At 46.8% G+C, this 22,183-nt stretch overlaps 1 protein-coding gene across 2 annotated transcripts; it reads left to right on the top strand.

The window, feature by feature from the left end:
* Positions 1–12,937: 12,937 nt before the first annotated feature.
* AP5B1 (adaptor related protein complex 5 subunit beta 1) lies at positions 12,938–20,225 on the top strand. Of its 2 annotated transcripts, none has more exons than XM_054988433.1 (3): positions 12,938–13,004; positions 16,635–16,803; positions 17,218–20,225. In XM_054988433.1, the coding sequence occupies exons 2-3, from the start codon at positions 16,651–16,653 to the stop codon at positions 19,786–19,788; spliced, it is 2,724 nt and encodes a 907-aa protein (XP_054844408.1). In that variant the 5' UTR covers positions 12,938–13,004; positions 16,635–16,650; the 3' UTR covers positions 19,789–20,225. The 2 variants fall into 2 exon arrangements, with proteins under 2 accessions (XP_054844408.1, XP_054844491.1); XM_054988516.1 differs by having other exon boundaries at positions 12,955–12,986.
* Positions 20,226–22,183: the final 1,958 nt, after the last annotated feature.

The raw sequence follows: 22,183 nt of genomic DNA, 5'->3' as shown, positions 1-22,183 counted from the left end.
AGGCCCATTGTTAGTCAACTCAGATACGTGGTTAACATGTATATAGGGGTTTCAGACAAAATTGGCTGTCTTAGCTTCCTTCCTCCCTCAAGAATTTTGGGAATTATTTATTTGAGAAGTGAGCACTGAGAGGTTTTTTTGTTAGCAAGCCTTGGTCTCCTTCAGAAGAACTATAATTCCTAGGGTTCCCTGGAGAGAATGTTTAAATCAAAGGGAGAACAGAGTGGTGAAGGTGTTTTAGTTCACTTTGTCCGACGCGCTGTGTATATTTCAAATCAGTTTTAGCAGCGATCCCCCAACATGATGCCTACTTACTTCTTCCCCAAAGCATCTCTTCCACAAAATAAAGGATGTGTCCTGGTTTCCCTCTGCCTCAATGGACCAGACGCCGCAGAAGTCCTCAAAAGGCTTTACCTTTGGGTCTCCCATTTGAAAGGAAGAAAGAGATCCTGTTTGAAAACAACTGCCTTCATCATAAGACGATGCTTGCGCCTCCCATGGAAACCATCGTTGGTGGTGCCCACTTAGGGTTGCCAGCTCTGGGCTGGGATATTACTCGAGATTTGGAAGTGGAGAGAGAGGAGGGTGAGATTTGGGGAGAGGACAAATGTCACCACAATAGGTTTCATCATGCCATACAGTCCACCCTCCAAAGCAACCATTTTCTCCAGGAAACTGATCTCTCTGGAGACCAGTTGTAATCAAGTGAGATCTCCAGGCCCCACTTAGAGGTTGGCAACCCAATCCAACCATATTTCCTCAACATTCCAAAAGTGCCCACAAGTTCCCGCCACCAAGTCACAGTGTATATGAAGAGGGGACTGCGTTGTAAGGCAATAGGTGAGGTGGATTCTCCCCTTCTGGATTCTCTTCTTGCCTCTGACTTGCAGTTTGGTCTAGAGGGAAACATTTGGTGCCTCAGTTCCTTCAGTGCAAATTTAGAGCAGGCCATAAGCCAACCTACCCATTAGCTAACCAAGAGTGTTTTCTTTGAAGCGTGCTTTAAGGCCTGGCCTCAGCGCTCCAGGGCTGAAGCGGCGGATGCCACGAGAGCATGATGCCCACAGTTATCACGTCCCAGTTAATATTAATTTAATAACAGCCCATAGTGTTTCTCTTGGTTTTGCCTCTGCTTTCATCTCCACAGGCCGGAATTGCCTCACCTACATTCACTAGTGAAACCACCCACCCCCTCCTTGGGGAGAGGAGGAGTATCATTAACTTCATTCTCCACAAGGGAAATTAAGGCAGAAGGCAGGGGAAGGGATCAAAACAGGCCAATAAGAAGAAATAACAGCACCCTCATGAACTGTGGACTACATGGCAGTGCCATCCAGATTAAGTCAACTTCTTGATACAATTTTTTTAATTCCTTTTGTTTACTTCTTTTTTAAAGACTATCGTCTGCTGAGGGCAAAAGTGAGTATAGCCCCAACACCCCTCAAAATGGAAGATCCAGTTAAAATTATTCACCCACAAAGGCTCATGGACCGGTCTAGATTCCAAAATGCCTTGGGGGACTTTAGAATTCCAGACACACGCTCCACAGAAGCTGCTGTAGGAGCATGGAACACAAAGCTCTTTGAAGCTATTGACACTATTGTGCCTTGTCAACTCCTCCGGTCCTTGGGAAGGAAGCTGGCACTATGGTTTACCATGGAGCTGGCTGACCTGAAGAGGGCCAGAAGACGTCTAGAAAGATCAGATGAACTCCATCAAAAGCGGGGAATACAATGCCTTTCAAGATGTCTTTTTGCTGGCGAAAAATTCGCACGGAAGCTGATAGAGCTTGCTACAGAACACACTGGAGGATCTATGAAGCGGAAATGAAAGTGGCAAAGAAACGTTATTTCTCAGCAACCATTGAGTTGGCTAGTTCACAACCATCCCAATTGTTTAGGATATCGAGATATGTTGTAACCCCTAAATCTGAATCTTTACAGCCCCAAGAACAGACAATTAGCTGCAAGGCCTTTGCTAAGGTTTTTGCTGATAAAATAGCATTATTACGCTCTGATCTAGATGCTAGTTGCAATGCAAACGAGATAGAAGAAATCTGACCTACATTTGGACTGCTTTGAACCAATTACAATGACAGACCTCAACAGGATCCTGGCATTTATGAAAGCCACTACTTGTGCACGCAATCCTTGCCCATCTTGGCTGTTAAAATCAAGAAAAGAGCACATAAGTGAACCACTGAGATCTATTGTAAACCAATCACTAACTCAGGGCACCTTCCCCTGCCCGCTCAAACAGGCAGTTATCTGTCCACTAATTAAAAAACCATTCCTAGACACAACTGATGTGGCCAATTATTGCCCAGTCTCTAATCTGCCCTTTCTGGACAAAGTGATTGAGAGAGGAGTAGTTGACCAACTCTGATCTTCTTGGAAAACTCTAGCGCTCACCAGTCTGGATTCAGACCAGAGCGTGAGACTGCACTAGTAGCATTAGTGGAAGATCTCCGTCTGAATATAGACAAAGGCTATACCTCCTTCTTGCTCCTCCTGGATCTATCTGCAGCCTTTGACACTGTAGACCATGCCATCCTGTTGAGGCATTTAGAAACAGAAGTGGGCATCAAAGGATGTGCCCTGGACTGATTTAAATCGTTTCTCATGGAACGGACTCAAAAGGTTGCTGTTGGAGATCAGCTATCTCCAGAATAGGAACTATCTTGTGGGGTTCCGCAGGGCGCAATCATGGCCGTTGTCACACGGGCTTAAAATTAGCGCGAAAATTGCGCAATCTACCGCAAAATTCCCACCTTATTCTGGCACTGTTGCGAGTCTGAGATTTCTCCTCTGGTCTCAATTTTCGCGCTATAATCTGCTTCCGTGTGACCATCCGGCATCGATTTCTATCCCATAATGACGGAATTTTCCCTTTCTTATCTTGACCCGTTATCCCAGACGCCCTTTCGCGCTATCCTGCAGCGAGCTCCTTTTTTTAAAAAAAAAAAACGTCCTCATATCGCTATAATGTCATAATATTATAAAAATACAAAGCAATGAAAGAGTGTTCTTTCTATGCTGCTCGAGCAGCATAGACCGAAAAAGTCTTTCCGCTGCCCTTCGCCTCCGACGGAGGGATCGCAGGTGTGCATGGCACAGAGTGAACGTGCTCTGAACCATCAAAACAACCAGTTGGGCCACCAGAACTACAAGTTCACTCGGTGGAGCCATGGTTGAGTCTTCGGCGATGGGGATCACGTCAGACAGGGGCTTTTCTCAGAACAAGAATATATTTATGGATGTTCAAATTAGGAAGAAAAACAATCTTAGCCAATGTTCAAGCTGCTTCCAGGGCGGGAAAACTTGGCCAACCTATCCTGCTCTTTTGGGGTTGGGCTAACGTTTGGTTATAACGATGTAATGTCGTTATAACGCAATAAAGCGGAAAAAAAATTTTAAAAAGGGGGGAGGAGTTTTTTCTGTGCCCGTTCAAAATGACGACACAGAGCGCTACGGTGTGAACAACTTGAAGCGGGAGGAGACGGTATTTGACAAAAGATTGCATCATAGCGCCGATAGGAACAATAGCGCCACATAATGGAAATTTGACGGAATAAACGCCCGTGTGACGACGGCCCATATCTCCTGTGTTATTCAACCTCTATGTAAAACCTTTAGGAGAACTTATTTGCAGCTATGTAGTTGGATGTCATCAATATGCAGATGACACCCAACTCTATATCTCGCTATCCAGGTCCTCTCAGGATGCAGTAGAAAGCTTAGATCGCTGCCTGACAGCTGTCCTAAAAAATAAGAAATTGAAATTGAACCCAGACAAGACTGAAGTGATGCTTGTTGGGAAGGCAGAGGTCTTGAAAGACCTTGTATTCCCCACTATTGATGGAGTTCATCTGATCCTTGCAGACTCAGTTTAGAACTTAGGGGTTACACAGGATCCAGTGCAACTACTAGAAAAACAAGTTAAGGCAGCTGCAAAAAATGGTTTCTACAGTCTCACTCTAGCCTGGAAGATGGCTTCTAACCTTGACATAGCCGACATGGCCACCTGGATCCATGTTATTGGTAACATCAAGACTATTGTAATATACTATACAGTGATCTCTCTTCTAAGTTAACTAGGAGGCTCCAATTGGTGCAAAATGTTGCAGCTCGACTGTTAGCAGGATCGAGCAGGAGCATGAACATCACTCCCATCCTACAGTCAATCCACTGGCTACCTATCAATTACTGTGCTCAATTCAAGGTATTGGTTATTACATACAAAGCTCTTCACAGCCTTGCCCCAGCATACCTATGGGACCGTCTCCCTCCCTATGTCCCACCACGGCAGCTTTGCTCATCTGAACAGGGTCTCTTGCAGGTGCCAGCCTGCACATGGACGGAATCAACAGCAGCCTGCACACGGGCTTTCTCTGTGGTGGCCCCTACCCTGTGGAATCGCCTGCCTGAGGAGGTCAGACTCAGGAGAGCTCTCACGCTCTTGGCTTTCCGCACCCAATGCAAAACCAAATTATTCAAAAAGGCTTTTTACTCAGATAGGAGGGCGCTATTGTAGAGAGGGGGTGTCAGATGCTTCACTAATGAGTTAGGGTTGGGACCATAGACTTCACCACTATGTTGCTTACATATTATCTGTTGCTTTAAATATGTACTATATACTACGTGTGCTTCATATTGTCTAATGCCAGTCCTAGAATTGATTATGTTCTGTTTCAGCAATTCTTCAACTCTGTATTGGATCCTTGCTAATACTATGTCTTTGTAAACTTGTATTTATTTATCCTATGTCATTGTTTATGGAAATGTCCTTGACACTAGCCGTTTCCACACATCCCCCCGCTGCTCTTAACAACCTGGAAGATCGCGCAAAAAACGCGGAAGATCGTGTTTTCTCGTGAGAGATTTGCATGATGTGACGTCACGCAAATCTCGCGCGAGAAAACGCGATCTTCTGCGTTTTTTGTGCGATCTTCCAGGTTGTTACGAGCAGCGGGGAGCCGTATGGAAACGGCCCAGGTATGGAAATGTCCTTGATACTGATTGTACTAATCTCACACTATGTAATCCGCCTTGAGTCTTAGTGAGAAAGGCAGACTATGAATGACATTAAATAAATAAATAAATTTAAAAAATATCCTGCTTTTCTCCCTGATCAGGACTGATCCCATTGTTCTCACCTCCTGCACTTAATCCTCATAACAACAAACTTGTGAGGTAGGTTAGGCTGAGACCTTGTGAATGGGCTGAAGAGGGTCACTTAGTGAACTTCCATGGTAGAGCAGGGCCCTTTTCACACTGCTTACCTGCTTACCTGCTGCCGGAACGTCGTGAAATATCGTGCAAAAAATGCGGAAGATAGCATCTTGCGAGAAGACGCTATCTTCCACATTTTTTGCGCGATATTTCGCGACATTCCGGCAGCAGGTAAGCAGGTAAGCAGTGTGAAAAGGGCCCAGGAATCTGAAGTGAGTCATCTCAGATCCCAATACAGGCACTTTAACCACTATGCTTCTTCAGAAATTGATTATGAGTACCAAGCAGGACATCAAAGTCTTAGCCCTAATAACTGAAAATTCTGCTCTGTCACACTCCCCTTTTTTACCATTAAGGACTAGATACTTACTTGTGTGTGTTTTTTAAAGCAAGCAAAAATTCTTCAGTTTTTGTAGACAATGATGATTTCTTGTATGATTGTGGAGTGACCAGGAAACCGCCCCACCCCCCACCCCAGCCCAGTGTTAGGTACTCTCAGTTTGGCAATGGAAAACACATCTTAATATGTGCTAAATGTCTTTTTTTGATGGATTAATTCTTTGTTTTAAATGGCAGTATACTGCACCATAATGAGCAATGTTCCAGTGATTTCTTAATTAAGGGGCGGCGGGGAGGGGGGAGATAAGGAAAAGGCTCAAAAGAACAGAAGGGGTTTAGTGTGCCTTTCATTCATTAATTTCTTAATGGCTAGTGAACCCTTGGCATTTTGAGGGTAGCAGTGGAGCGGGGAGAGTGAGCCATCAGTTAATGTAAGTGACAGGCACATTGACCAACCAGTAGTGTTAATCTGTGTCCCCATCAAAGAGGATTGCACTGATAGGTTTCTATGGTCTGCAGTTCCACCAGATTGCAGTTTCTCACTGGGTTTTTTAGATTCCAGATTAAGAACAGTAGCACAGCCATTTTTGAACTCACATCAAGCAATGCTTTGCAATTGTGTGTGTGTGTGTGAGAGAGAGAGATGTTGTTTAGAAACACTGTGGTTGGCAGATACAGTCTCTGAGAACTGGCAGGTACAGTCCCTGAGAATTTTATCCCAATTGGGTGTAAAAGAGATCCAATCCATTGCCTGAAATGGAGGGCTGGATCTAAAATGTGTAGTTCTTAAAACGTTTGTCCCAATTGGGTGCAAAATAATAGAGAAACAGCCAAGTATGTGTATATCACTGAAAATAATGGAAGCACATAACTTACGAAAACGAATATTTATTTAAAGAACTACATGATCTGAAAATTAGTATAGATAACACTGTTGTACGCAGTCCTCCTAACCTCTTTCCCAACTATCTAGAGGCAGCTTTGCCTTCACCATTGACCAGCCATTTTGATATTAGAGGAGAGAGAGAGTGAATTCCTGAAAAGCTTGGTTCTTGATTTCTCTCCTTTCTGGAGTTGAAGAGCTGAATGGATGGGACAGACTCCCTAAGGGATGGCAGCACAGAATACAGAATACAGAGAAGAATCACCTTGCCAGATTAGACCAAAGGTCCATCAAGCTTCTGTTTGCTGGAGTGAACATCCAGGCATATCTTCTTCTGTTGCTTGTCCCCAGCATATTCCGAAGTATACTGTCTCCATGCGTGGAAGTTCTATGGGAACAATCATGATTAATAGCTGTTGATAAATCACTCCCCCATAAATGTTTTCAATCCTTTTTTAAAAGCCATGTCAACTAGTGGCTACGTGGAAATAGGGTTGCCAACTCATGCTTGGGAAATTCTTGGAGATTCGGGGGTGGATACTGGGGAGGGAAGGACTTGGGAAGGGGAAGGACCTCAGCTGGGTATAATGCCATAGAGTCCACCAGTCATTTCCTCCAGAAGAACTGACATGTCGCCTGGAGATCAGTTGTAATTCTGGGAGATCCCCAGCCACCACCTGGAGGTTGGGAATTCTATGTGAAAACCTTGTGGTAGTGAGCTCTGCATGTTCAGAATGCGTTTTATAAAAACATAAACCTACTGGCAGATTTACCTTTATTTTGTATTCATCCAAATGAACTGTTGACCTGCTACTTTCGTAGAGGGAGATACATGTTTTGCCCTAATCTAAGGCATTCCTGGCTTCCTGGAAGTCAAGTAGGCCTTTGACCTAGGAGCAATTTTTCCTAAGTGCAGTTAGTATAGAGGATACTGGAATGGCTGACTCCATGAGTAAAGAAAACACTTTGGCCACACTCAGAGGGACTTCAACACACACTGAAGAGCCTTTGCATCAGGCATGTAGGGTTGCCAGGTCTATACTAGGAAATTCTTGGAGATGGGTGGTGGGGATGGTGGTTGAACCTGAGGAGTTGGGATGCCAACCTCCAGGTGGTGGCTGGAGACCTCTCGGAATTTCAACTGATCTTCAGGTGACAGAGATCAGTCCCCCTGGAGAAAATGCTGCCTTGGAAGGTGGACTGTATGGCATTAAACCCAGTTGAGATTCCTCTGCTACCCGCCCCCCACCCCTCCAAGGCTCCACAGTCAAATATCCAGGAATTTCCCAACATGGACCTGGCAACGCTACTAGGGAAGGCAGGTTTTGGGGAGGGGAAGGACTTCAGCAGGATATAATACCTTAGACTTAGGGGAATGGATCTCGTAGCCTGGAAATCAGTTGTAATCCCAGGAGAACTCCAAGCCCCACCTGGAGGTTGGCAACTCTAAAATATGGGGTTAGGCCCTGGTTCTAAGCCATGTTTTTGGGGTAGATTTTTGGTGAGCCAACTATGTAAGTGTGTGTGTTGTCTGTTTTCTCAAGCTTTGAATGCCCATTCCCCCACTGGACATTCCAACCACAGAGGTTTTTTTTTTAATGTTGCCCACTCCTCTTATTAATGTGATTCCCTCCTGGGATCTTCTCTTTCCCCCACATCCACTATATGCTAGTAGACCTCAAGCAAGATTTGTTTTGATCCCCAAATGCTCCTTGTATCTGGAACTGTGCTCTTGCCCTTGCCTTGGGCTGAATCCCAAAGGCAGGATGGGCGGATACTGCTTGGGGAACAGGTCTCGGTACAAAATGCAAGGTGTGTAGCACAAACTGGAATGTGGAAGTAAAGGGGGAGGGGGGGCATGGAGATGATGCCAGACCCAGAACCTCATTTGATCTGTCCCTTTTTCGCAAGAACCTCAACATCCTGTTTGGGATTACCTGATCCATATTCTCTTTTCTTTCTGAGAGCCAAGCTACAAGTAACACCTGACACAGGTTGGACACTTGTCAGCTTCCCTCAAGTTTTGATGGGAAATGTAGGTGTCCTGGTCTTAAAGCTTGACTCTCCATTTAATTGAAGTTTACAGACACACCCACCCCAATACCCAGCAGAGGGGAAGGGGGGTGCCCAGCGAGAGCCTGACATCTGCACTCCCCTCTCGACCGCATGTTCTCCCTCCCATAGACTGCCGCTCTGTAAACTTCAATTAAATGGAGAGCCAAGCTGCAAGACCAGGACGCCTACATTTCCCATCAAAACTTGAGGGAAGCTGACAAGTGTCCAACCTGTGTCAGGCATCACTTGTAGCTTGGCTCTCAGTGCAGAAGACCCCTTAAAACCCTTGCCACCTCCAAAGCAGGAGGAGCAAGCCTTTCCTTTTGAGTCCCAGAGCATGTATTTGATGAATGTGGAGCCTCTGAGCATGTGCAGAGTGCCACTCTGGCATCACTGGGGAAGCATAGCCAGCCAGTACACATCAAAGGCCGGAGGACAGGTATGATATAATCTGTAAAGTTATAGGCGCTGGCCTGATGAGGGAATTGCATTCTGTGTCAGATCATTTGCTTCCCAGAAGGGCAGGGGCTGCCTGTCATGTTGTGGTAGTAGCACTCTGTATATGGTCAAAGGCATGCTTCGAACCACCATGGTTACCTACAGCCTCTTTACTCTGTTATGACAAAACCAGAAAGATGGCATATCTGAAACAAACAGGTTTATTGTGGCGTAAGCAACTCCATAAAAAGCTTTTGCTACAATAAATCTGTCATTTTTTAAGATGCCACACAAGACTTTTGTTGTTGTTCTTAGCCTTTTGTGTGCTGGCTACAAATAGCCATGTAAGGTAGGGCTGCCAGCAGGCCCGTCCCTTTAATAGAGCCCTAATGGAATGCTATTTACCAGGCAATGTTGTTTACGTCTATGCCATGAAAGGCTTCAGAGGCCTGTTTCCACACATGAAGCCTCTATTCAAGGAACAGGACTTTTTTCCTCCGGGCCTATTGGCAACCTTACCAGAGGCAGGGTTATGAAGTCAAAAGATTGAGGTTGCAGGCTGTTGCAAGCCACAGCAATTCTCTTAAAAAACAACAGTGAACTTCTGGAAAATGTGCCCAGAATCCTCTCTTCTCTCTTTTCCCTTCCAAAAAAGCCTGTGAGATTTTCAAGGGAACTGTCCATTAGGAGAGAAAGGCCTTCACCAAGATCTAGTCAAAGGAGTGGAATGCCAGCTCTGTGTGGACTTGAAGCCTCCATAATTTTAGGTACCAGGTTTTCCTGCCAGATCCATCTCGAGAGCTAATCTGGCGAGGATCAGAGAGATTCCTCGATAAAATCTGCAGAGCACCTAACGGAGGAGCTGCCTCACAGCTACGCCTGGGCCAGGGTGCGAAGAGAGGCTGGGGCATGAACAGACTTGCAGGGAGTTTCGTTGAGTAAGGGCTGAGTAACAGTTCATGAAACCGCTTTCCCTGCCCCCTCTCAAAGGTGAGTGAGCGGTACCAACCAGAAGCCTCTTCTGATCAGGATGCGGAGGGCATCTGGCAATTATGTGAACAAAAGCCGGGCGCTCTCCACGTGCTCAGAGCCGCTGTTGATGAAACCTTTGGCACAACCCTTTAACTTCCTTCCCCAACCGAAACAAAGCATCTACTCCCGTAACCGTTCTCACACCTCCTACATCACCTCTGCCTCGCCTGTTCCTTTTGCTCCGTTGAAGTTTTGATTGCAGGCTCTTCAAGGCACAGAGCTTTATTTCCTTATGTAACAATACAGTATCAAGCGAGTGTCAAATGTTGTCTGCGACGCTTTCTGCCAGAGGAGGCAGGTTCACCAGTTGTGGCCTTTACAAAAGAAAGCTGAACTAGCCACAGTCACGTACATGCATTGGTAACAGCCACACTTGACTGCTGTATCATGCTCTGTGTGGGTCGGCCCTTGACTGCAATTTGGAAACTCCATTTGGTAGGGCCCTTACAGAAACCTACCAGACAGATCATATTAAGCCATTGTAGCTCAGAGGTGACTTGATGGCACATGACACACACACACACACACACACACACACCATCTATTCTGGCCTCCAATTTGATTCTGCACACAATACAAGGTGCTGGTTTTGACATTTCAAGTCATAAATAGCTTAGACTGTGAGTATCTGAAGGATGCTCCACTGACGAAGAGAGCTGTGGTTCTCAAAAGCGTATACTACAATAAAGTCTTAAAGGTGCTACTGGACTCTTTACCATTTTGCAACTACAGACTAACATGGCTAACAGTCTTTCACCTCACCTACTACCTGTTCTTTTTAATTGGAGATGCTGGGGATTGAACCTGTGAGCTTCAGCATGCTAAGCCCCTCCCCAAATCCTGATCCTTATCCCTTCCCTCAGAGGGAAGGTGGAATGGTATAGCTTCATCTTGTCTGATCTTGGAAGCTAAGCAGAGTCATAATTACTCAGATGGGTGACCACCAAAGAAGACTTTGCCAAGAAAGGCAATGGCAAACTCTGTCTGCTTCTCATTTGCCTGGAAAGCTTTTTGCTGAGGTTGCCATAAGTCAATTGCAACTTGACAGCGTGTAGAGAGGGATCCCCTCCCTCCAGCACTCGGCTGTATTTTGCAGTTGAATTTTAGGTCTTGTAACCTGTAGATGACTGGGGAACGCAATGGTAAACCACCCTGTAACAAAAAGTCTGCCAAGAAAATGTTGTGATGTGACATCCCCCCATGGGTAATGACTTGGTGCTTGCACCTTTACCTTTTTTTTTTAACCTGAGCATGAATTGAGAGGAGCACCTTTTCTCGCAGTAACCCACGGTGTGAGCAAAAGCACAACCATTTTTTGTTCTTGTTAGCTTGAAATACAAAGCTGCTTTTTCCTGGCTTTGAGTGTAATGGTACAGAGAAATGCTTGGCCAGCAAGACCAGAAGCAGTAAACATCTACTGGTTGAAACCAGCTAGATATCATGAGAAAGTTTCACTTGGAGCTGAGAAAAGATGATAGGCCTTTTGTCTTAGCGAGTAGGTGGGCTTTGTCTCAAAACAGAGCAAGGGATATAAAAAGATGTGTGTGTGTTATGTGCCATCAAGCCTCCATCCTATGGACCCTAGGAATGAAAGACCTCCAAAATGTCCTATCATTAACAAACTTGCTCAGATCCTGCAAACTGGAGGATGTAGCTTCATTTATTTAGTCAAGCCATCTCATTTTAGGTCTTCCTCTTTTCCTGCTGCCTTCCACTTTTCCTAGTATTGATTTTTCCAGAGGATGTTGTCTTCTCATGATGTGACCAAAGTACAATAGTCTTGTCATTTTAGCTTCTAGGGAGAATTCAAGCTTGATTTGATCTAGTACCCATTTATTTGTCTTTTTGGCTGTCCATGGTATCCACAAAACTCTGCTCCAGCGCCCCACCATTTTAGGGTGGGCTTGGAGTATTTTTAGTGGCTTGAAACTCTGTACCACTTTATTCCTGGAACAGATTCTTTTCCTTTTCAAAGTTCTCCAAGTCTTGGTGTAATCATTGGGCAAAGCACTAGGTCACAAACCTTGCTATTTTTGCAACAACAGGAAGGCTTTAAGATCTCTCAGAAACAGGGCCTTTCCTGTGGAGGCTCTGGAGTCATAGAACTTTTTCTGGGTGCCCTTATCTCGTTTTCCAGATAAAGAGTCCTTGAAGTTCTACAGGACTTCAACTCTCTTAACACTCTTCTAAGCTCTGTAACTCTCTTAACACTCTTCTAAGCCCATTGATTTCTGATTTTAGTGGAAGCGTTGAAGGACATCATAACTGGAGATAGATCAAGATGGGTAGCTGGGTCTGTCTGTCGCAGTACAAAAGAGCAAAAGTCCAGTAGCACTGTAAGACTAACAACATTTGTGGTTGAGTATGAGCTTTCCTGAGTCACAGCTTCTGCAGAAGTGAGCTGTGACTCACAAAAGCTCATACCTATCACAAATTTTGTTAGTCTTACGGTGCTACTGGACTCTTGCTCTTTTCTACTACTATCATAACTCTGCTTTAGGATGGCACAGTAACTCAGCTAGGCATTTGGGAATTCAGTTGCCCCAGGACCCAGCTTTAAAGTGTAGTTTTCTAACATTGTTCAACAGAATAGGCCGCAGCACGTGCTCAAAAGAACGCACCTTTCCTGAAAATAAGTAGTCTGAGGATGTGCAGAGTGTCTCTATTCTCCCCCTTTGCGATTAGAGGAGAGGCTTTGCCAGGCAGGCAATGGCATCTAGTCATCCGGCACCTCTTTTTAGAAATCAACATAATTTCAGGCTTTCGAAAGCTCATACCCTGGAAATCTAGTTGGTCTTTGCGCCCCGACTTTGCTCTCAACAATCGACTTGCCGGGGCGATTTAGCCCGGGCCGCGCGGAGGGAGAGGAGACGAGCGCTGCTCGGTTTCCCTCTAGTGGCAGCCGGAGGCATCATCGCGAAGGGAAGCAGGAAGCGCTACTTCGCAGGGCAAGAGCGGAGATCAGCTGAGCTGCAGCCGAAGGAAGCCGGAGGCTACCGGGCGGGAAGGTACGTGGCGCAGAAAAGGTGCGTTGCATTTATCATAAGGGTGATATTGGGGAGCGGACCCGCGCCTGGTCCTTTGTTTTTCGGTGGGCCCCATACCCGTACTGAACCCAGGCCCAACAGAACCCTGCCTTCGCGCATTGCACGGCTCCTAATACTTTGTTTTCCCTTTAAGCACAGAGGAGCCTCCCGTTCTGTGTTGGCCCCTGTTCTCCCCCCACGCCCCCCCCGCCCGCCGCACTTCTTAAATGCATGGCGGTGCAGGAATTACTAGCGATGTGGCAATCCTGCCTTGCACCTCCGTGGAACTTCTGGGAGCTGCCGCACCCACTCACCGCCCCCCCCCCCCGCAGTTGCTTGTGCTCGGAGGACTTCTGGCCGTCGCTGCAAAAAGTCCCCTGCTGGCAAACACCGTTTTTCAACTTTTTCGCTTGTGAATAGCGCGCCGAGGGTTACAAGATGTTCAGGGCCTGACGTTATCAGGTGGACCGTAAACGTAATCAGGGCGAGGCCGTTTGCAGTCCCAAGTCGTTGGTGATAATGCAGTCTCGCCCCTTTTGCTTAAACACATTAAGCCTTTTGCCTTTGTTCTAGAAATGCAGTCAGGTTTTGTGATTGAATTCCAGTTCAGCATCTGGTCTCGGGAAAGCCGTTGCCCATGCCCAGTAAAAACCATTAGTTACCACAAGGATCTATCCTTTCAGTGGAAACGGTCTTTATTTAAAAGCCTCCACCTTTCTCCTAGGTAACTGGGACAATAAGAACTATACCAAAAAAATAATTCTGCAACCAATAAAATTAAACGTGTCATGGTGGAGGGGAGGAAAAAATCAGGTACCCACAAAGTAGACTCATCCCAGTCTAAACCTACTCTCTTGCTGACCTAAAACCCACTTTTGTCCAGTTAAAGAACTCCTAAGAAAGGCTGCCACTATTGAATTAGATTCCACAGGTAGCTCGTACTGTTACAACAGACAGGAGTATCTCTGCCTAGGACTGCTCTAGAAGTTTGGGGGCATGGTGTTAATATGTGGGTGACCTGCCACTTCTCTATTTCAGCAGATTCCAAAGAGGATATGGATTTGCTAATCCAGTACCTGAAGTTAGAATGGGCTTGAGGGGGAAAAGCCTAATACGGACAAGATAGAGATGGTTGGATCATATATGATATAGGAAATGGTACACAGCCTGCATCAGATAGGGTGGTATTTGTTAAAATCCTATGTGAGCATTCTCTGAAACTGAACACCCCCACAAGAGGCAAACTGTGCCTCTGTAGGCAGATTCTTTCTCCCTCACTTTAGAGATTAAACTGCAGGTCAGCTCAATCTTACGATGAGGTGAGAAAGTTCCTTTCAACTGTAAACATTTTCTCTTGTTTTTACTTTGTAACTAAGTTTTAGCCTTGGAAGAACAGTTTCCCAGAGAAGTCGCAAACCCATAACAGAAGTGTGGCTCCAAGCATTTAAAATTATATTACAATAAGATCTGACTGTTCTGTCACTCAGTGCCATGTGTCCTGGGAAATGTAATTTTGAAGAACTGTTTGTATTAACCCTCTTGATCTTTTATTCTGTAAACAGTTAGTGCCAAGGTATATAAGGTTCTCTGATGTAACTGTTCTTTACGCATATGAGCTAAAGAGAATATGCGTCTGGGCTTTATTTGGAAACAGTAAAACTCATATTACATTGCATCACTGTGATTGGAGTCTTGGAATATATTTGGGTAAGCGGTAGTAGGGAAATTATAATTGGCAGCAGAGTACTATTAAAAAAAAATCCCCTATTCTGGAAAATGACATGCCGCTTGGATGTCTGCTTGGCATTGACAGCTGACGTAGTGGCTGAAAGTGCCTTTTACCAGCTTAGGCTGACATACCTGTTGCCACTTTTCCTGCCGAGGTCTGGTCTGACCAAAGTAAGACATGGCCTGATGACTTCCAGGCTAGATTACTGTAACACACTCTATGTGCCTTTGAAACATTCTTGGAAACTAGATCAGAATGCAACTACACAGTTGACAATTTGGCTTGAGCGCACTGCACAAAATTGACTTCATTTCTAGGCTCAGTTCAAAGTACTGTTTTTTCCCATTTGGTCCTTAATGGTGTGAGTCTAGGGCACTTTGGGGAACAGTTTCTTTAACATGAACTTGAACTTCACTGTACACTCAGGTCATCTCATAGAGGCTGTGTTCTGTTATTCTCCAGTCTTAAGGGATTTGGTGAATAGCTGAATAGGACAGTGCCTTCTTGGTGGTGGTGCTAAGATTGTTCCATAAGTCTCACTAGCCACAGTCCCTTTTGGGCTTCTGGAGTTTGCTTAACACGGTTTCTCTGAGATGACTTTCTGGGCTGACTTGAGTTAATGTTGATATTTATGGCATCCTGCTAAACTGATCTACTTTCAAACGTTGCTGCTTTTATTTGGCTTGTTTTGTGGTTATACTTCTTTTTAACATCATGTTGATCTGTTGTGTTTTTGTTGATAATAACTAATGATCTGTTTTAAACTGATTCTTATTACTGTATGCCACTTATTAAAGGGGGGGCGGAGAAATATTTAGACTAAATAAATACCCCTAAAATATTTAGACTAAATAAAAGGGGCATCCGGAACGGGAACCTCTGGCTGGTGAACCCGTCAGCAGTTACTTTCATTGTGAGAATTCACATGTATTTGCTTATGTTATGAACTATTGAGTGGTCAGTGGGCAGTACACCCTAGTGGTTGGAAAATAAACACACAGTTTCAAATAAGCAGTTACTTTCATTGTGAGATATATATGGAATCATAGTCCATTTGCATATGTACTTGCTTGTTATAAACTATTGAGTGGTTAGTGGGCAGGCAGTATACCCTAGTGGTTAGAAGATAAACACACAGTTTCAAATACTTATGAAATATAAGTTGTGGTACAGTACTGGTGACTAAACAAATGATTAATTCTTTGACTTGTGAAATTATTATTGTTTACACAGCCAGTAGGCTGCTTAGTTAGTCAGGCACGGTTGATACATTGGTTGGCTTAAATAAATACCCCAGCATCCTGTCTTTTGGAACTGCCAAAGTTGTTCATAAAGATCTGCATTTTCTTGTTGCTTGATCCTCTGCAGTCGGTACTTAGAGGTATACTGTGTTGGACCATCGAGGCTCCAATTTATGGTTAATAGACATTCATAAGTCTGTTCTCCATCAGGGACTTTCCTAAGAGCTTCTAAGAATTTTTTTTATCATGGGTACCGTTTTTCTCCCTAATAGGGACCCAGAGTGGCCTATTACATTATTCTCCCCTCCCCCACCTTATCCTCACAACAACAACCTTGCAAGATAGGTTAGGTTGTGCGATTAGGACAGGTCTGACATCACCCAGAAAGCTTCCGTGGCAGAGCAGAGATTCAAACCTGGTTATGCTAGCATCACACCAGTGCTCAAGACAATTCCTCTCTCATTGGAGTGGTTCCACAGTCCCACAAGATCAACAGGACACCCTCAAATAATACATCTGTTTAGGGCCTCTAAAACAAGGTAGGATACAAACAGGGCAAAAAAGGAACCATCCTAGTATTTCTGCAGTGTGTTGGGGTCCTGCACAAGCTCCAGCATCTCCCAGTGTCTGCAGTGTTCTCTTTTTGTTTCTGTTTCGCAGTCTTACGGCCTTCGCCATGGGCCCCAGGAGTACAGAGGGCTGGACTAGTGCCGTCGCCTCTTTCCGCTCATGCCCCACAGCCTTCCTCTCTGCGTATGGGGCCAGCGACACCTTTGTAGTCGAACTGTTGCAGGAGCTGCGCAGTGAAAAGCTGGGGGAGCAGATCAAGGTATGGGGGACTCGTGGCTTTTAGGGTGGTTGCAGAGAAGGGAGTGGGAGCGAGTCGTGGCCCTTATTCTCTCCTGCAGCTTGAAGAGCCACGTTGTGTAGTTGGGATTGTTGCCGAAAAAGCAAGATATACTGCAGGTTTAAATAACAGGACTGAGAAGGAGGGAGGGTTCCTCTGCTGATACCTTGAAAAATCATTCCTTTTGTAGTCGCCTCCACCACCCTCTTGGCTCTCCTGTACTTAGCTCTGCTTTTCCCAGTCTGCCATAGTGCAAACTCCCTTCTAGTCTCTTGAGTAAGTTATTGTGCAGCGGTGGAGATGGAACCTAGCAAGGTAGCCATCTGGGCCTGGTTCTTCAGCTTCCCAATTTTCTCCCGCTGGCTCTTCCTGATAGCTGTTTTCCCCTTCTTGCAGGTCTCCATGTTGTCACTCCTCTTGGAATACCCCACTCTGTTGTGCCCAGATGCCAAGGCAGGGCAAGAGGCCGCAGCATCCTTGCTGTCCTTTTTTGCCCAACTGGGTTCCTCACCCAGACTGCCGTCTCTGCGGTGCCACTTGCTTTTCACGACGGGGACTGTGCTACTGGCCACAGATGCCTTCAGCGAGGACTGCCAGACTTCCCATGAATATCTTACTCTGCTATTCCACCTGGCTTCAGACCTCAACGACCGGCATGGAGGGCCAGTGGAGAGACCCCTACGGGTAGCTGCTTGTGAGTGCCTGAGAGAGGTGGAGTGTTGCCACCCTGGGTTGCTGTCGCAGCGCTTGGAGACCTTACATTCCTTGCAGCAACAGGAAACCTCTCCAGCCCATCAGGGTTACACCTTGCTCTACAGCTTGGCTCTACGGAACGCAATCTTCCTGCTTGCTCGGCGTGGCCAGGGAACCCTGGGGGAGCTTCTGGCAGGCAGTGGGGGTCTGGTGTGGGGGGCAAGAAAGGAGCTGGCTGACCTGCCTTTGGCTGCTCTCGACCAGCTGTTCCTGCTGCCTTCCTCTGGGGATCTCAAGGAGTTGAAATCAGTGGTCTCGGCTCTGTTGGACAGCTCCTATCTTTTGTCCCCAGCCGCTCAAAGCCACCTCCTGTGGCACTTGGGCCAAGCTGTGAGTGTTGTACGCACCCAGTCTCCTGCCATCTTCAAAGCCCAACTGGTGCGCCTCTTTGGGACAGCAGACCTAGCGCTGCTGCATGCCATATTGCAACTCAAGTCCCTCTTCACGGACAGCCTCTTTACTCCTGAAGACGAGGCTTTCTTGCTTCGCCGCTTGGTGGGCATGGCCCAACACCCAGCTTTGCCCGCCCCAGTGAAACTCTTCCATCTGGACTGTCTCTTGCACTTCCCTGAGAACCGGCCACTGGGCTCGGGCAACGAGGAGGGCCTGCCAGTTTTGCTCACGCCTCGCACTATTTCTGGCCTTTTCCCTGGCCTCTTCCAGGATCAGGGCACTGTCTTGGCACGGCTGAACTTGCTGTGTCTGGTGTGTATGGATAGTGAAGGGCCTGCTGCTGAACAAGGGATGGGCTACCTCTTGGAGCATGTGCTGGCTCTGGGAGGGTTGGTGGCTGGGAACGGTGGGCAGGAGGCCTCTCGGCTCTTTTTCCGAGCAGTATTTCTTTTTTCCCGGTACTTTGGCTCACGGACGCAACCCATGACAGAGCTGACCCATTGCCTCTTGGACCTCTATCGTCAGAACTGTGCTCTGGCACCAAATGTTATCAACCTTTTGGATGAAGTGTGGGCAGTGCTGGAAGGGCCCAGTTGGGCCGGTTCTTTTGCTCACGCCTTGCAAGAGCTGATTGTGGGGTTACCCTTACAAGAGAAGGAGCTGAGCTGGCATCTCAGAGTCTTAGCCAGGTTGGCAAAGGAGAAAGACATTCCTCAAAGGAGCACTATGCAGTTCCTGAGACGTTTGATCGCTGTGGATCAACTTGGGGACTGGCGCTCAGGACAAGTTCTCTTGAGTGTCTGCCGGAATTTGATGCAGCTGCAACCCCTGCCTGCTCCCTCCCACCTAGCGGATCTCCTGCAGGCTGTCTCCCTCTGCCATGTGGATGTAGATGTCCGAGACCGGGCTCGGTTCTATTACACCTTGCTGACCAACCTGTCTGATGAGAAACTTGGGGCTGTGCTGGTCCCTCAGGGCCCTGTAAAAGCCCGGACACTCTCCTCTTCCATTGTGGCTGACAGTGAGAGCTTTGTGGCTTCTCTGACGGTGCATCCAGCGGAGCGAGCCCCTATGCGGCTGGAGAGAGTAGGGAAGAGCAGTGACGTGCCTGCAGCCCTCAGCCCTGAGCAAGATGTGGATAACTATTGCCAGTGGTTGCTGGAGCCGCGGCCCCCCTCGCAGCTCAGTTTGACATACCAGCTGGTCCACTTGGGTCCCCCGAGTCCTCCCTGGGATCTCTTGCTCTGTGTGGTGCTACGCTTTGTGTGTTCTGACCAGCATTACGAGCCTGTGCCAGAGCTGTGTGTGCCTTGCCTCTCAGCACATCACCCGCCCCGGACTCTGACCCTGACGCTGCAGCCACGTTGCCCCTATCCCACGCGGGTCAACATCTTTGCAGTGTATACAACGCACAAGGGCCTCACCTACTGCAGCCAGCTGGAGCCGTTGGAAGTAGCTTTCCCCGATCTTTTTTTGCCCCTGATGGTGCCAGCCTGGCCTACTGAGAAACGACATCATTTCTTTGGGGCTTTTTGGCACCGGCTTCACCCGGACAGCAACGAGGCTTGTGCCGAGAGCCTCGTCTGCTTGCCTGTGCCTCCTCAGTCTCTGGGGCGCTTGGTGCAGGATAATTTTGCCAGGTACATTCTAGCAGAACAGTCGGGCTCTTATGAAATTGGCATGGCTCTGCCCCCACAGTACCACATTCTGTTGCAAGTGCAGAGCACTGAGGACTCTGCCCGGGTAAATATTCGGACAGACAACTGGAAGCTGCTGCCTTCATTAAACAACTACTTGCTGGGTCTAGTAGAGGCCAGCTGAGGGGCGAGGGGAGCTGTTGGCTGAACTTCTGTGGGAGATGCGTGAATGTGAAAATAGTTCTAAAAAAATAAAATCTTTTTGCAAGACAGCTGTGACCCAAGTTGGGTGAGGAAGGAAAAGTTTTGAGCTGGGTTAGGGGAAGCGTTTTGGAAAAGGGACTGCAAAGGCAGAGCACCCCAGCATACCACAAGGTATGTGGTGGCTGTACCATGGTTCACTGAAAGCATCAACAACTTCTCTCTGTGCCTCCCATATAAAGGAAAGGCCTGTAATGATACGGAGATCGTTGTGTGCAGTCTCTGATTTGTAGTGGTTTCTGTGTATCTCCCTGAAAACCTTTATATAAGTTGATGGCGAGCTTCCAAACTACACCAGGGTTTTAAGATTTGGGGCCCTGGACTTTGGGAGGATCAGGTGCTCCCAATGCCATTATTAAATGCAGAAAGCCATTTTCTTTCTACCACAGAGTTCAGTCTCTGGCATTTCCACTTAAAAATAATCTCAGGCAGTGAGACTGGAAAAATCCTTCCTGTGGCTAAGATCTCGGGCAGCGTGTACCAATCATACTGGGCTATGTAAATCTGTGGGCAGATTTGGGATAAGGTAGCTTTAAATGTTTAGTGGGGAGGCACATGGCTCAGGGCTTTGTATGCCAGGTGCAGTCCCTAGAAGCAACTCCTGTTAAATGGTCCTTGATAGCAGCTGTTCGGAAAGGCCTTTCTCTGCCTGAGCTTGAGAGTTGCTGCTACTCAAAATAGACAATACAGGAGTGTGATGGATCTATAGCCCGAGTTGGTACAGGACATCTTCATATGTTCGCTGCTCCCAGGGCAATCGCTGCTTCCAGGTCCAGAGAGGAATCTTCTTCCTCACCTTCAAAGCCCTCTGTGGCCTTGCCCCCTCCCCAGTTCTCTGAAATCGTCTAGTCAGTGCCTCCTTGCTCTGCACCTTAGTCCTTCAACACCCCCCCCCTTGAAGGTCTTCCATTCTCCCAGACCACCCTTTCTCCCTTGATGCTCCATCTGCCTGGAACTGCCTCTTGCCATCACTATGTGATGCCACCTCTCTCTCTGCTTTCAGACCCTTCCTCAGAACTCACCTTAATCCTTTCTGGCACAACCTGTTTACCTCTCTCCATAGTTTAGCTCCTCAGGGCAAGGATCTGTCATCTTGTAATCCATGCTCACTGATGAGTCCATGTAATAAAATATGGATCAATGATCTGACCCAAGATAAGGCAGCTTTATATGTTTGTATAAAGAAAAGGTTTTGTGTTTACTTCCTGCATGTTTTAAGTGGGAGAGGAGGGGCCGTGGCTCAGTGGTAGAGCATCAGCTTCGCGCGCAGGAGGTCCCACATTTGGTCCTCCGGTATCTTCAGTGAAAAGGATCAGGTGGCAGGTGATGTGAAAGGCTTCTCCACCTGAGACCCCGGAGAGCTGCTACCAGTCTGAGTAGATGACACTGACCTTGATGGAGCAATGGTCCGATTTAGTATAAGCCAGCTTCCTGTGTTCAGTAGTCAATTTGTATACTGCTTCTTTTCAATTAAGATCTCTCTGGCAGGGCTGGTTGATTGGTTGTCTGCCCTACGGCTGGAATACCAACAGACCTCTGGCACGCATGACCTCAGGGTACCTGGGAGTCCCCCCCCCCCCCGAACCTCTTTTGGTCCTGTATCACCCTGAAAAATGTCAACAACCTACTATGGTTATGTTAGGGCAGAACTTTCTGTGCCAGTACGCTGTGTCTGTGTCCGCATCCACAGCCCAGATGCAGTGCGCATCACGCTACCAAGGCAGCTTGGTATACCACTGCCCTATAGCAGTGCCCAAGATGCCAACTCTGCCCCCTTATTCACTCGAACAACACAGTTACTGGACCTAACAACACCAGTTATACCATCTCAGGTTCATTCATCCGCCTTGAACCTGCTGGAAATGTGGGGAGGGCAGAATATTAAATCGAAAATAAATAAATTATTCATCTTGCAGTGTTATAGATGCTATAAAGTGTCAGCAATGCCCTTCTGCTCTGTACATTGGACAAATAGGTCAGTCCGTGTGTGAAAGAATAAAAGGACATAAATCTGATATTAAAAACCACAACACACTGAAACTAGCAGGAGAACATTTTAATCTTCCAGGACATACTTTTGCTGACTTGAGTGGCAGTCTTCAAACAGAGAAGCTTCAAGGGGGGAGGGGATACAAGCAAGATTGATGAATTTGAGTTCATCTATAAGTTCAGAACAATGGAAACCCCTCGGGGGGGGGGGGTTGCTAAATGGAGACATAGGAGTCCTATCTCACTACAGATGCTAATTTCTGCTTTTAATCAAGCTACATTGTACTATTGCATCCTGACTCCCTTCTTTGCTCCCACCCTTATTTATA

The sequence above is a fragment of the Eublepharis macularius genome, chromosome 1 (genome assembly GCF_028583425.1).
Source record: "Eublepharis macularius isolate TG4126 chromosome 1, MPM_Emac_v1.0, whole genome shotgun sequence".
Taxonomy (NCBI): Eukaryota; Metazoa; Chordata; class Lepidosauria; order Squamata; family Eublepharidae; genus Eublepharis; species Eublepharis macularius.
Note: the sequence above shows the minus strand (reverse complement) of the source record. Positions and strands in the feature narration are given on the sequence as shown.